A 12399-nucleotide genomic window follows, 5' to 3' on the forward strand; every position below is an offset into this window, starting at 1 on the left:
TTCGAAAGTGACTTGGCAGGAGGAATGTTGGAGTTACACTTCGTTTACTAATTTCTTAAAACGGTTATTTCGATATGCACTCTTTTGGTTTTAGAATTTTAAATATCATTTTACGGTCTCTAACCTCTTAGGTTTATTCTTTTTCTTTGGTTCATGAATACTTCTAAAATGTAAATTTTAGATCTCGAGATTATTCTTGGGTTTAATTTATTTTTGTCCTTTTTTTCCTAATAGACAACATCCCCATAAGTAAGGTACGGAAATTTAAACCTCCAATTAAATATTTTAAAATTTTCAAAACTATATAGTTTAAAATGATTAGTTTTCTAAAATACAGGGACTAAATAAGAAAAGAAACGTCCAACATTGATGAACTAAAATGAAACAAATTTGAAAGTTTGATGATTAAAATAAATATTTATGAAGTTTAAAAACCAAAGTACGACATTTTTGTTAAAAAATTTAATAATTGTAAGAACAAAAGATCGAATCATTAATATGGTAATCAATATCTTTATGTACGTAAATATGCTCGAATTTAGGGAAGTGAAATAAATGGCCTACGTACATGCAAAACCAAAGCAGCCCTCCTATGCAACCAATCAGAAACGTCTCTCTTTTTAACTTCTCAACCTTTGAACTTTAAACTTTCAAATACAATAATTTTTTGACCTGAATGGAACGGTTCAAATCATGGTGACCTCCTACCTAAGATTTAATATCTTATAAATTTCTTCGACAACCCCGAACATAATAGGTGCACGAAGCTGACCGAGACATTCACAAATATATATAAAAACACAATGAAAATACCTCAAGGGTCCAAAACGGTACCCACTTGTGCGTGCTGTTAACAAGCGACATGTACATAGATTATTATACACTGAAAAGGAGATCTGACAAGAGAAACATGTTCTAAGCACTGGAAAGCAACCCAAAATTTTGTGTTTCAATCTATGGAAATGAGTACTCAATCTAATGTGAATAAACATCATATAGACATCAAGATAATATCACTGAAACATTTTTGCGTACTTGGTAATGATCAACCTGCTATGATGCCAGCTAAAACCTCGTTCTTCCCTCGGGCATAGATCGTGTAAACTAATCTAATTGCATCAAGCCATCCATCGAGCGCGTCCCACGAGTCAGCAACCTGCAGAATTAACAAGGTGATCGTGCATACAAGTTGATAATTACGGGTCAAACTAGTGCATGCATTGTGTTCCCTCAAACAAAGGATGTGGTACAATGAAAGCTGTAACTGTGGGAATATCCACGTGAACAGTGCACTCCACTCTAATAGTAGTTACACGAACACATCAGACATGATAATATTTCAGATTTGGTAAAAGCGGATGGGTTGAATGATCATGATCTGTTAGGAATTACGGATCTCCACCTTAGTATGATATTGTCCACTTTGAGCATTAGCTCTCATGGCTTTTGTTTTGGTTTCTCCAAAAGGCCTCAAACCAATGGAGATGTATTCCTTACTCATAGACTCATGATCATTCCCTTAATTAGTCAATATGGGACTCCCTTCCAACAATCCTCCCCTCGAACAAAGTACACTATAGAGCCTCCCCTAATGCCTATGGAACCCTCGAACAGTCTCTCCTTAATTGAGGCTCGACTCCTTTCTCTGGAGCCATTAAACAAAGTACACCATTTGTTCGACACTTGAGTCACTTTTGACTACACTTTTGAGGTTCCAACTTCTTTGTTCGATATTTGAGGATTCTATTGACATGACTAAGTTAAGGGCATCACTCTGATACCATGTTAGGAATTATGAATCTCTACAATTGTATGATATTGTCCACTTTGAGTATTAGCTCTCATGGCTTTGCTTTTGGTTTCCTCAAAGGGCCTCGTACCAATGGAGGTGTATTCTGCCTCATACCAATGGAGATGTATTCCTTACTTAAACACATGATCATTTTCTTAATTAGCTAATGTAGGACTCTCTCCCAACAATCCTCAACGGTAACTCCAATGGATTAGGGATTTTCCACACTTTTGTAATTTTATACTATCAATCAAATTTTTTATGCAAATGCCACTAGAATATACTCACCAAGAAAATTTGTCCATGGATTGTGTCGATGCAGAGCCCAGCACCAGGTGGTAAAGTTAGATCTGCACAGGCTGAAACAGAGACAATATCTGGAATTTCTACTTTCATTGTCCTGTCGCCATTCAAGGTACTTCCAGATCTTCCTAAAAGAGTAGGGGATGTTTGTGTTTGTTCCCCGCCTATGTTAAGCTGAAAGATGATGGGCCATGAGTAGTTTAAGATCACTTTCAACCAAATCACATAAAAGCACTTATCTGACATGGTTAACTGATAAAAAGAAGAAAATAGATAAATTATTTGTACCTTTTGCAATACATCATGATTTAGAAAAAATTGTGAACGTTTCCAATCACCGTGAGGAGCAAATGGTCTCCCCACCGGAGGTGCAGTCAGGTATCCAACTTTTAGATAGGGTAACGGCAGCTGTCAAAAAGTCGAGTTCCATTAAGTTCATTGCACCAAAATATATTTCCAGATCAAGGGATTTCACTGAAAAGTCATTTCAAAAGCACACGTGCATCTGAATATAAGATGAGTCCGAATTTACAAGGTACAGATTTCTTGGAAACTTCAAAAATGTAGTAAAATGCTTGAACATGACATATCATGCCCTGCATTTTAACTGTTAAAAGTAGATGCATGCCCCAACTGTTGATCACATCATAGGCTTAATATGGAATCAATTATGAAATTGACAGCTTCATTTATTTTAGAACTTTGTACAGATCTTTCGCATCTTCCCATTAAAAGACAAATACAACGCATATTAAACAAAACCATAAAAACAATACAGATAACTGACTGGTTTATATTGAACAAATAATAGAAGAAAAGATGAGATCAATTGTGATGCACATTATTTGAGAAGAACTAACCATTGAACGAACCAACCGCAAGGCGCTGCTGTAAACCTATTAAAAACAAACATCAAAATTTTAATTGAAGCTTGTATGTGAAGAATAAAATTGTATATTAAGAAAAGAAGAGATGGAAGAACATAATATTTGGTTATTACATCAGGCCCAACAACATGGAAATTATTCGAAACAAAAGTACTGGGCTTACAGAGTAACTTGGTTTTAGAGCATGCGCAGCTGCAATATAAATTGCAGATTGGCTGTACAACTCATTAGGGGAAACATCCTTAACAGTTCCTGTGCCACCAGTCCGCAATGTGTCCTCAGCTAGTCCATACTATAGATGCCAGAAATGAGTTAAGATTTGAGCAAATTTATATTATCTGATCTGAATAAATCAAGACTTAAGTCTTCCACAGAACTTAAGAAGATTTAGCTACACACAAGTTGATGAACTCATTCTAAATGTGGCGCATTAAACAGATGTAAGGTCATGTAATTTCCTCACGTGCGGCAGGTAAAAGACTCACCAGAACAGTACCAAGGTTGTAGATTGCTCGATGAAAATCAAATTGCAACTGTATAGCAGCACGGAACTGCAATGGAAGAAAACGGAGCAATCAAGGCATAGAATGGAACCGTAAGTTTTAAGCAAAATGCTGCAATTATTTAGTATCTAAATGTTTCAAATAATAGTGTTACCTTACTGATAGCTGTTTTTACAATTGTCTGCTTTTCTCGTGCTGGCACAATCGCACTGAGTTCCTGAAATGGATCATGATGTTCCATAAAAAGAAATTTTGTACACATAATATTTGCGGTTTCATACGTGGAGGTGAGAAAAAGAGACTCTTTCAAAACGAAGATCAATCTAATGTGAAAAACATAAGTACCTGTAGAGCAAGCCCCCAATTATTTAGTGCCTGAAATTGACCAAAAGAGTTAACCTTAAGGTATTTGCAAAAAGCAAATTCAAACGCTTCATTTGAGGTTATAGAGGCTTATAATAGAATCAATTTCACAAAAAAGAACACATTGAAGAAGAAAGTCCCAGAGAAAAATTGAAGCACAAAGGGGTTTTCTAGCAATTTCTTGAGATGTACCTGGGGACTATTCCAGTTGAGTTGGACAGCTTTTTCATAATTTTTGGTAGCCTGAAAGATAGAATATTGGAATGATTAGTTCCTAAATAATGAGGTTTTTCTTTTTTTGGATGGAATGAAATTACAAAAGAAGGGGATGAAGAAAAGAAGAAAATGATTACTGTAAATCAGATCAATAAGAATATTAAAAGTGGAAACAAAAAAGTAGATACAGAAAACAAGCAGTTCTTTTTCCTTTTTTCATTTTTCTTTTCTATAGTTTTTTAGTCTGAAATATGTTTCATGTCCAGATTATGTATGAACAATTTTTAGGATGGACTTTAACAAGTTCCATTCAGTCGCTCCATTATCGCCAACATCATCATTCTAATATAAAGGAAGCACCTGTATTTTTGGTTTTACCGACGTTTCAAAATTTTCAGCAAAGAGTTGATAGTGAAGTATAATTAGACCTTTTAAACAATTGACAGCCTAAATGATTCTTTTGAAAGAAAAGGAAAATTCCTTTTGTTTTAAAATCTTTTAAGTGTTTCGGCAGGGATCCAAACTTTCAACGTAAAAGGGAGTCTACTGATGCCTTCACCAAGTCATAAAATTGAAGATATAAAATTAAGGAACAATAGAATATTTGATAAAAGAAAACATATCACCAAAAAGAGATGAAAATAACACTGGAGAAGGCCTAGAGTGTCCATTGAATCACGCAATCACATTAGCACAGTAAATAGTCGAATTTTAAATCTTTTTGATCCCGGAGAAAAGTGTTGATATATAACCCAGAAAAGATGGTGCCCATTCATTCCAGTCATTGACATTCCCGAATTCCAAACGATATACATACGTTAAGGGTGGAAGTTTTTTTTTTTTCCAAACACGTAATGACAAAAAACCACTAGGGATGGAAGTATAAACCTGCTTCCACAGTTCTTCAGCCTCCTTTGTACGACCACGCATTTTGGCACGATCAGAGATTGCAATAGCCCAATTATAAAAAGCCTGGGATGCAATCCAGATACATAAAATCATTAAGACAGCACTAACGATAAATTTTGCAGGTCATGTGAAAAATGCATACAAATATTTTCTAACTCTGCCAGTACCAAGAATAAAAGAAGGCCTACTTTGAGCCATGGTTTATCAAAACCTAAGCAGGAATACATAATTACTAATATGAAAAATGAGCCCAAGGAAAACTCATTTTGATCAGTCTTGAAAAAAGAACAACAAAATAACTAATCTGAAAGAGTTCATTCTGGCAGATTCAATATTAGTCGCTCTACAAAGTTTGTAGATCTTTTCCTTTTTTTTTTCGATCTGTCACATTTTTGGCAACAGCATCCTGAGTAATATAAGTGTAAAAAGGTTTTTCTTTTACATACATCATGAAGTGTTGGGCAAAGACGGGTAGCCTCATCGTACTTTTTACAAGCCTCTTCAAGCAACGCATCTTTAGAAGGTGAAGTGGAATCTGGACTAACATTGTCTGCACTCTCCTGCAACATCCGATTAATTTTGTTTATTGTGATATTGCTTATAACAGAACGAAATATCAGTACATTTTGTAGTGTATTGTTATAACGAAATTTTACTTCTCTATGCGAAGAAAACTAAATGTTTCATTTCATTTTATATCCATGTTACATAAAATATTGACACTATGTACGGAAGGTCTCAGCTAAGTTGTGATATATTTTATACCAAACACATAAATTCAATTGAGTTGAAATTCTTTTAATGACTCGTCAATAGTCTCTCCCTGCCCTCCACTCCAACCTTATTGATCAAGAAATAGACGGGAATAAAAAAACCAGTTTCCAAAATAAAATATATAAAGTCTCAGACCTGGAGGACCAAAGCCCAATTGTATAGAGCATCATAATCTTGACCATTTCTCTCAATTGCACTCGCATACCTGCAATATTTAAATGGAAAATAGATGCTTAGAAACAGAGGGTTTCTGAAGGAGTGCAAATATTTTTTAAAAAATGGATTCTCTGTTCCTGATAAGAAATAAATATACAATGTACTTTTTCAATAATATCATGAACAAAGGCAAAAATTAGTACTTGATCTTTCTTTTATTTTCAACTTTTCATATTTTCCAAAAGGTCTATTGATAACCCTGCCAACATTAAGCACAATTCAAGGGGGGAAAATGCGAGCCGTAGTGAGATCTACCCTCCTACAATTATCTCCAAGCAGACATCCCAAGATATTTTGAGGTGATTGCCTTTCATCTCACCTATGCCATATGTGCTTTGCACTTAGGCATGCCCCTTTCAAAAGCGGTAAAAGGGTAAGCTGGGTTCTATTATGTGGCCATCTAACTGGAATGTAAATATTCTAATAATAAGTTTCTCAACTCTAAATGTTATAAAAATCAGTTAATCCAGTACTGTTTTGCATAAAAAGTAATAAAAATACCCATGATTATTAATATAGATACAAATATGTATATATATGGTATTATATATTGTCTTCTTTACTAACCATCATGTATGCAATAGTTTAGTTATTATTTATTTAATTTTTTTTTTATAATTATTATTATTTTGGTTGTAGTGAAAAATCCCATGACACAATTAGAGATTAAACACAAGCTTCTATTGGAAGAAAAGGGGAAGTACAACTGGGCCCTTATTTCAATAGGAATTCAAGTCTAGGTCACCAGAAGTATTAAGAGATGTAGTTGGGACAACTACAAGTTACAAAAAGTATAGTGATGATACCTCCTAGCAGCAAACGTGAGAATCCTTTGGCGAGAACGGCCCTCTTCATCAACACCTGTAACACTGTTGATCAACTCCATGGCAGCTCTGCTCTGTTCAGAATAAGGCTGATGTGGACTATCTTGATTAAGACTGCAAATTCATACAGTAAAGCAAAAAAGTAAAGAAAGAATATAGCTATTGAGACAAAAGTTGATAACAGCATTATTGTTGTGAATAGAAATTAAACACTCCACTAAAAATAGTGAGCCTTTTCAAATTCACACCAAAATCAAATGGAAAGAATGAAAAAAAAAAACAAATAGATTAGTTTGCAAAATGAAACGGACAAGAGTATCCATAAATGTATTGATTCATTCCAAAAATGAGTTATAGAGCACCTAGAAGTGAAGCTACAGGCTGATGATGGAATAAAGAGAAAATGTAAAAAATACGCTATTATTGCGAGAAAAGGATGGTGTTAAGAAACCAAGATTGCGATAGGAATGCTATTAAGGTATTGTTGAGATATTAAGGGTATATTGGTGATTAGTTAGGGAGGTTGTTATGGTATTTGGTTTTGAGTAGATGGAGGGGGAAAGAAGGAAGTCAAAGAATTGTTTAGATGGTTTTAGGCTTGAGTTAGGATTCTCAAGAGAGGGTAGGTTCCAAGTACCTCGAATACTTGGATTATCTTCTAGCTCTTATCTTTTATATTTCAATCATTTTGGTTCTATTTGGGTTCTATTATGTTGTCATTCATAAAAATGCATTAGTAAAAAGATCTGAATAAACATATAATGTTGACTATTGACTAGGGGTGTTAGTGGTTCAGGTTGGGTTACTTTTGAGCCCAAACCAAAACCCATCTGCAAGATATATGTCTTTTATAAAGTTAATCAAACCAAGCATGTTCGGTGTAAAAATTGAGCAGGCCAAACAGATAACAGGTCAGTTGATCATTTCAGTAAACTAGTTTCAAGGTTGATCCAAAGTATGTGAAACAAGAACAATTAAAACTCTTTCCTACAAAATGAACAATCTCAAAAGCCTAATTGGGATTTTTGTTAAGTTAATACCCAAGGATTTTTGTTAATGGGCAAAGTGCAATTGGAAAATTAGCCATATAATCCAATTTGATCAGAAATCTATAAAATTGAAACGAAACTACAGTTTCCTACCACCTTATAAAAGCCTATTTTATCTTATCCAAAAATAAAATGAAGGCCTATCTGGGTACAAATGGAATCACCAAAATTTGAAGTCACAGAATCCAACTTCATAGCAACATAAAAAAGTTTTATGGGAGTATAGCACGTTTTAGGATAATGTATTCCAGGAAAGAAATAAGTCTATTCATGGGTTGGATTGGGTCAGTTCGAAGCAACTTTCAGATTTAACAAATATTTGGGGCGAACTGAATGGTGAATGTGAACAGCCAGATTATACACACAGTTCAGTCCTATAGAATTGGATAGGGTCCTTCGGGTTTGCCAACATGCAAGACAAAAAGCCTAGTAGAGAAGCCATTATATTTGATTTCAGAACCTAGACAGGCATTCCTAACAAAATTAGAAATTGGGACAGGTGGTGGAGAGTACAACAACTGGAGCCTTAGAACATCAAAATACGATGAATAGTTCCCCACAGCAATCAATCGTTCAAAGCCATCAGTGTATCTTACCCTTCTAGCAAGAAAAACAAAGACGGACCCCTTCAAGGAAAACAAATGCTCTAGACAGTTTGGGAGTGTCGGCTCAAGAGAAATCTTGCAGGCGCCAACAAGCGAGCTCGTTGGAAACTTTTGATCAACTTTGACTTTCAGAAATTGACTTGTTCAAATGGGAGTCATTTGATTTTGATGCCTAAAATAGTTTTCCTTGAAAGAAACTACCCCATAACATTTTTTAATAGAAAAATAGGTATTCAAGCTTGAGAGAACTGTCGCAAAATCTCTCTCCCTCTAACAGAAGTAAATCACTTGATGAAAAAATCAGGTTGAGCATTGAGCATTCAATTTCAAATAATTGAAGATTATACTGCATTATTATCAAGCATTCAATCACCAATCAGCCATATTCAGTATCCCCAAGTAATCAAAGCAAGATTGCAAACCTGTAACCGGAGTTCGCCTCCGGCTTCTCGCCTTCAGATTCGTTAAGGCTGTCGTTACCATCTTCAACTTTCAATCCATTCAGTAACTCTCTCATTGTAAATGTTCGGCTTCCTTCATCTTTACGCAGCGCAGGTTGCGAGTTCTCAGTGCCATTGGATGAGATCGAGGTTCCTTTAGGCTCTTCAAACCTCGGATCTGTAACATCCGTCACTACCTGTAATTCGATGGACTCCGATAACTGTTTCCTTGGAGAATCCAGCTCCGATTGAGGCTCCGAGTCTGCTGCTCCATTGAATGATTCCGATTCGCGTTCTTGTTGTAATTCAGCTGTGGGAATTACCAGCTCCGATTGAGGCTCCAAGCCTGCTACTCCATTAACTGATTCCGATTGGCGCTCTTGTTGTAATTCAGCTGTGGGAACTACATCTGCTGTGGATTCCGGCTCTGATTTGGATTCACCAATTTGATTTGATTCTACCGAAATGTGTGATTCGATTTCGATTCCGTTCTGCAAATTATTAGGTTCCTCGGGAGTCGGCGACATGGTGAAGTGTCGAACAGGAAGGGCAGGATCGAAGCGAGGTTCCGGAAAACCAGCTCAGCAGATTGAAGATCCGTCAAGAACGAAACTGAAAGTCCAAAGAGAAAATGCCGAATTACTCCGCCATGAATGAGTGACACAAGTAGCTTAGGTAACTACATCCCAAATTTTGCCTCAAATACTAACAATGTTGATGATAATGAAAATGTTAGATTATCAATTTCATCTCAAATTAAATTGGTCTCTATATTATATGATTGGTTGATGAAGATTTGAACATAGTAACCATATGATATAAAATTTATTTTTATGGTTCATTTCTCGTATATCCAACGATACAAAACGGTCAGTCACATTGTAATAGATTCTTCAAATAATTTATTTTTCTTTACCCTAGTCGTATGCTCGTAACTCAAAAGGACTTGGGATCGTATTAGAGATGCCCATTTAACCGAGACTAATTTATCCTCTTTTACCTTAGTCATATGCTCATCGCTCAAAAGGACTCGGGATCGTGATTAGAGATGTCCATTTGACTAAGGCGGGAATTTTCCATTTAGACGGAGAATGGAGGAGGGAGTGGAGAGAAATTTCTCCGATAATTAGGGTTGGGAACGAGATTATATTCTCGTCCCCATTCCTGTCCCCGTCTTTATCCCACTTAGTATAAATATAAATATGTTTTCAAGAAGAGACTTTCTATAAATGTATCAAGTTGTATTTGATGAACATTAGTTAAAGGTAATTGTGATGTCACACATTGGTTGGGGAAGAGAACAAATCACCTTTATAAGGGTGTGGAAACTAGATGCGTTTTAAAGCCCAAAAGGGAAAGCTCATTTATAAGTGTGTGAAAACCCCTAGTAGAGGCGTTTTAAAGTCTTGAGGGGAAGCTGTCTTGGATCTGGACGCGTTTTAAAGCCTTGAGAGGAAGCTGTCCTGGATCTGGATGCGTTTTAAAGCCTTGAGGGGAAGCTGTCCTGGATCTAAACGCGTTTTAAGCCTTGAGGGGAAGCCGTCCTGGATCTGGACGCGTTTTAAAGCCTTGAGGGGAAGCCCGAAAGGGAAAGCTCAAAGAGGACAATATTTGCTAGCGGTGAAAGGGAAAGCTCAAAGAGGACAATATCTGCTAGCGGTGAAAGGGAAAGCCCAAAGAGGACAAGAGGACAATATCTGCTAGCGGTGGATCTAGACGCATTTTAAAGCCTTGAGAGGAAGCCCGAAAGGGAAAGCCCAAAGAGGACAATATCTACTAGCGGTGAAAGGGAAAGCTCAAAGATGGCAAGATGACAATATCTGCTAGCGGTGGATCTGGGGCAAGAGGACAATATCTGCTAGCGGTGGATCTGGACGCGTTTTAAAGCCTTGAGGGGAAGCCCGAAAGGGAAAGCCCAAAGAGGACAATATTTGCTAGCGGTGAAAGGGAAAGTCAAAGAGGACAAGAGGACAATATCTGCTAGTGGTGGATCTGGACACGTTTTAAAGCCTTGCGAGGAAGCCCGAAAGGGAAATCCCAAAGAGAACAATATCTGCTAGTGAAAGGAAAAGCCCAAAGAGAACAATATCCGCTAGTGAAACTAAGGGAAAGCCCAAAGAGAACAATATCTGTTAGTGTAAGGGAAAGCCCAGAGAGGACAATATCCGCTAGCGGTGGATCTGGGGCAAGAGGACAATATCTGCTAGCGGTGGATCTGGGGAAGCTCGAAAGGGAAAGCCCAAAGAGGACAAGAGAACAATATCTGCTAGCGGTGGATCTGGACGCGTTTTAAAGGTTTGAGGGGAAGCCCGAAAGGGAAAGCCTAAAGAGGACAATATCTGCGAGCAGTGAAAGGGAAAGCTAAAGAGGACAAGAGGACAATATCTGCTAGTGATGGATTTTGACGCATTTTAAAGCTTTGAGAAGAAGCCCGAAAGGGAAAGCCCAAAGAGAACGATATCTGCCAGTGAAAGGGAAAGCCCAAAGAGAACAATATCTGTTAGTGAAAGGGAAATCTCAAAGAGGACAATATCGGCTAGCGGTGGATCTAGAGCATTACAGTAATGTTGAAAATATTGACAGTAACTATATTTTTTTCACGGATACTTTGAACAACCCAACTAAGGTTTCTAAATTGCGACCATTTTTTAGGCGTTGGATACTGGACGTATAAGTCAAGATCATCAAATTTGAACATTTCTACCGATAATATGTTTAATTTTCAATTTCTCGTCTATTGTCACTACTAAAAATCTGTTGAATTCGACATTTCTTTAGAACATTAGGGTCGATATGTTCGAGGAGTCAAAAGACAAACTTGAAATTTGTTAGGTTTGAATCTTATTACTGACATTTAATAAATTTAAATAATTGGAAGTACTATATATGAATCTATTGAAAAACATTAAAGTTGACATTTCTCTAAAACATTAAAACGTTTTTTATATGTCTGAATGACTTGAAATCTGTTGGGTTTCACCCGCGCATGTGACGTTTTTTTCCTTTCTCCTTTTTTACTGCAATAACTTGGAATTCACTAACGGTTAATAAATTTAAATAACCATTCCACTTCTACATGAATCTATCTATTGACTTCGACATTTCTTCAAAATATTTAGGTTGATATGTCCGAGTGGTTAAGGAGACAGACTTGAAATCTGTTGGGTTTTGCGCAGGTTCATCTATTGACTTCGACGTTTTTTGAAACATTAAGGTTGATATGTCCGAGTGGTCAAGGAAACAAACTTGAAATCTGTTGGGTTTGAACCCCAACCATTACTATTTCACTTCTATATTAATCTATCTATTGACTTCGACATTTATTTGAAACATAAAGGTCGATATGTTCGAGTGGTCAAGGAAACAAACTTGAAATTTGTTGGGTTTCACCCGTGCAGGTTTGAACCCTACTGTTGACAATTTTTCCTCTCTCACTTTTTACCCGAATAACTTAGGATGCATTCTTTAAATAACTATTCCACTTCTATATTGATCTATCTATTGACTTCGACATTTAT

General features: G+C 36.4%; 1 protein-coding gene across 1 annotated transcript; it reads right to left on the reverse strand.

The window, feature by feature from the left end:
* Positions 1 to 789: 789 nt before the first annotated feature.
* LOC111810192 (protein HLB1-like) lies at positions 790 to 9608 on the reverse strand. Its single transcript, XM_023696803.1, has 14 exons — positions 8864 to 9608; positions 6770 to 6901; positions 5883 to 5952; positions 5420 to 5533; positions 4953 to 5036; positions 4041 to 4091; positions 3831 to 3860; positions 3640 to 3702; positions 3468 to 3533; positions 3146 to 3274; positions 2956 to 2991; positions 2384 to 2503; positions 2081 to 2269; positions 790 to 1156 (listed from the first exon to the last, which is right to left on the reverse strand). The coding sequence occupies exons 1-14, from the start codon at positions 9406 to 9408 to the stop codon at positions 1046 to 1048; spliced, it is 1740 nt and encodes a 579-aa protein (XP_023552571.1). The 5' UTR covers positions 9409 to 9608; the 3' UTR covers positions 790 to 1045.
* Positions 9609 to 12399: the final 2791 nt, after the last annotated feature.

Source organism: Cucurbita pepo, chromosome LG14 (assembly GCF_002806865.2).
Source record: "Cucurbita pepo subsp. pepo cultivar mu-cu-16 chromosome LG14, ASM280686v2, whole genome shotgun sequence".
Lineage (NCBI taxonomy): Eukaryota > Viridiplantae > Streptophyta > Magnoliopsida > Cucurbitales > Cucurbitaceae > Cucurbita > Cucurbita pepo.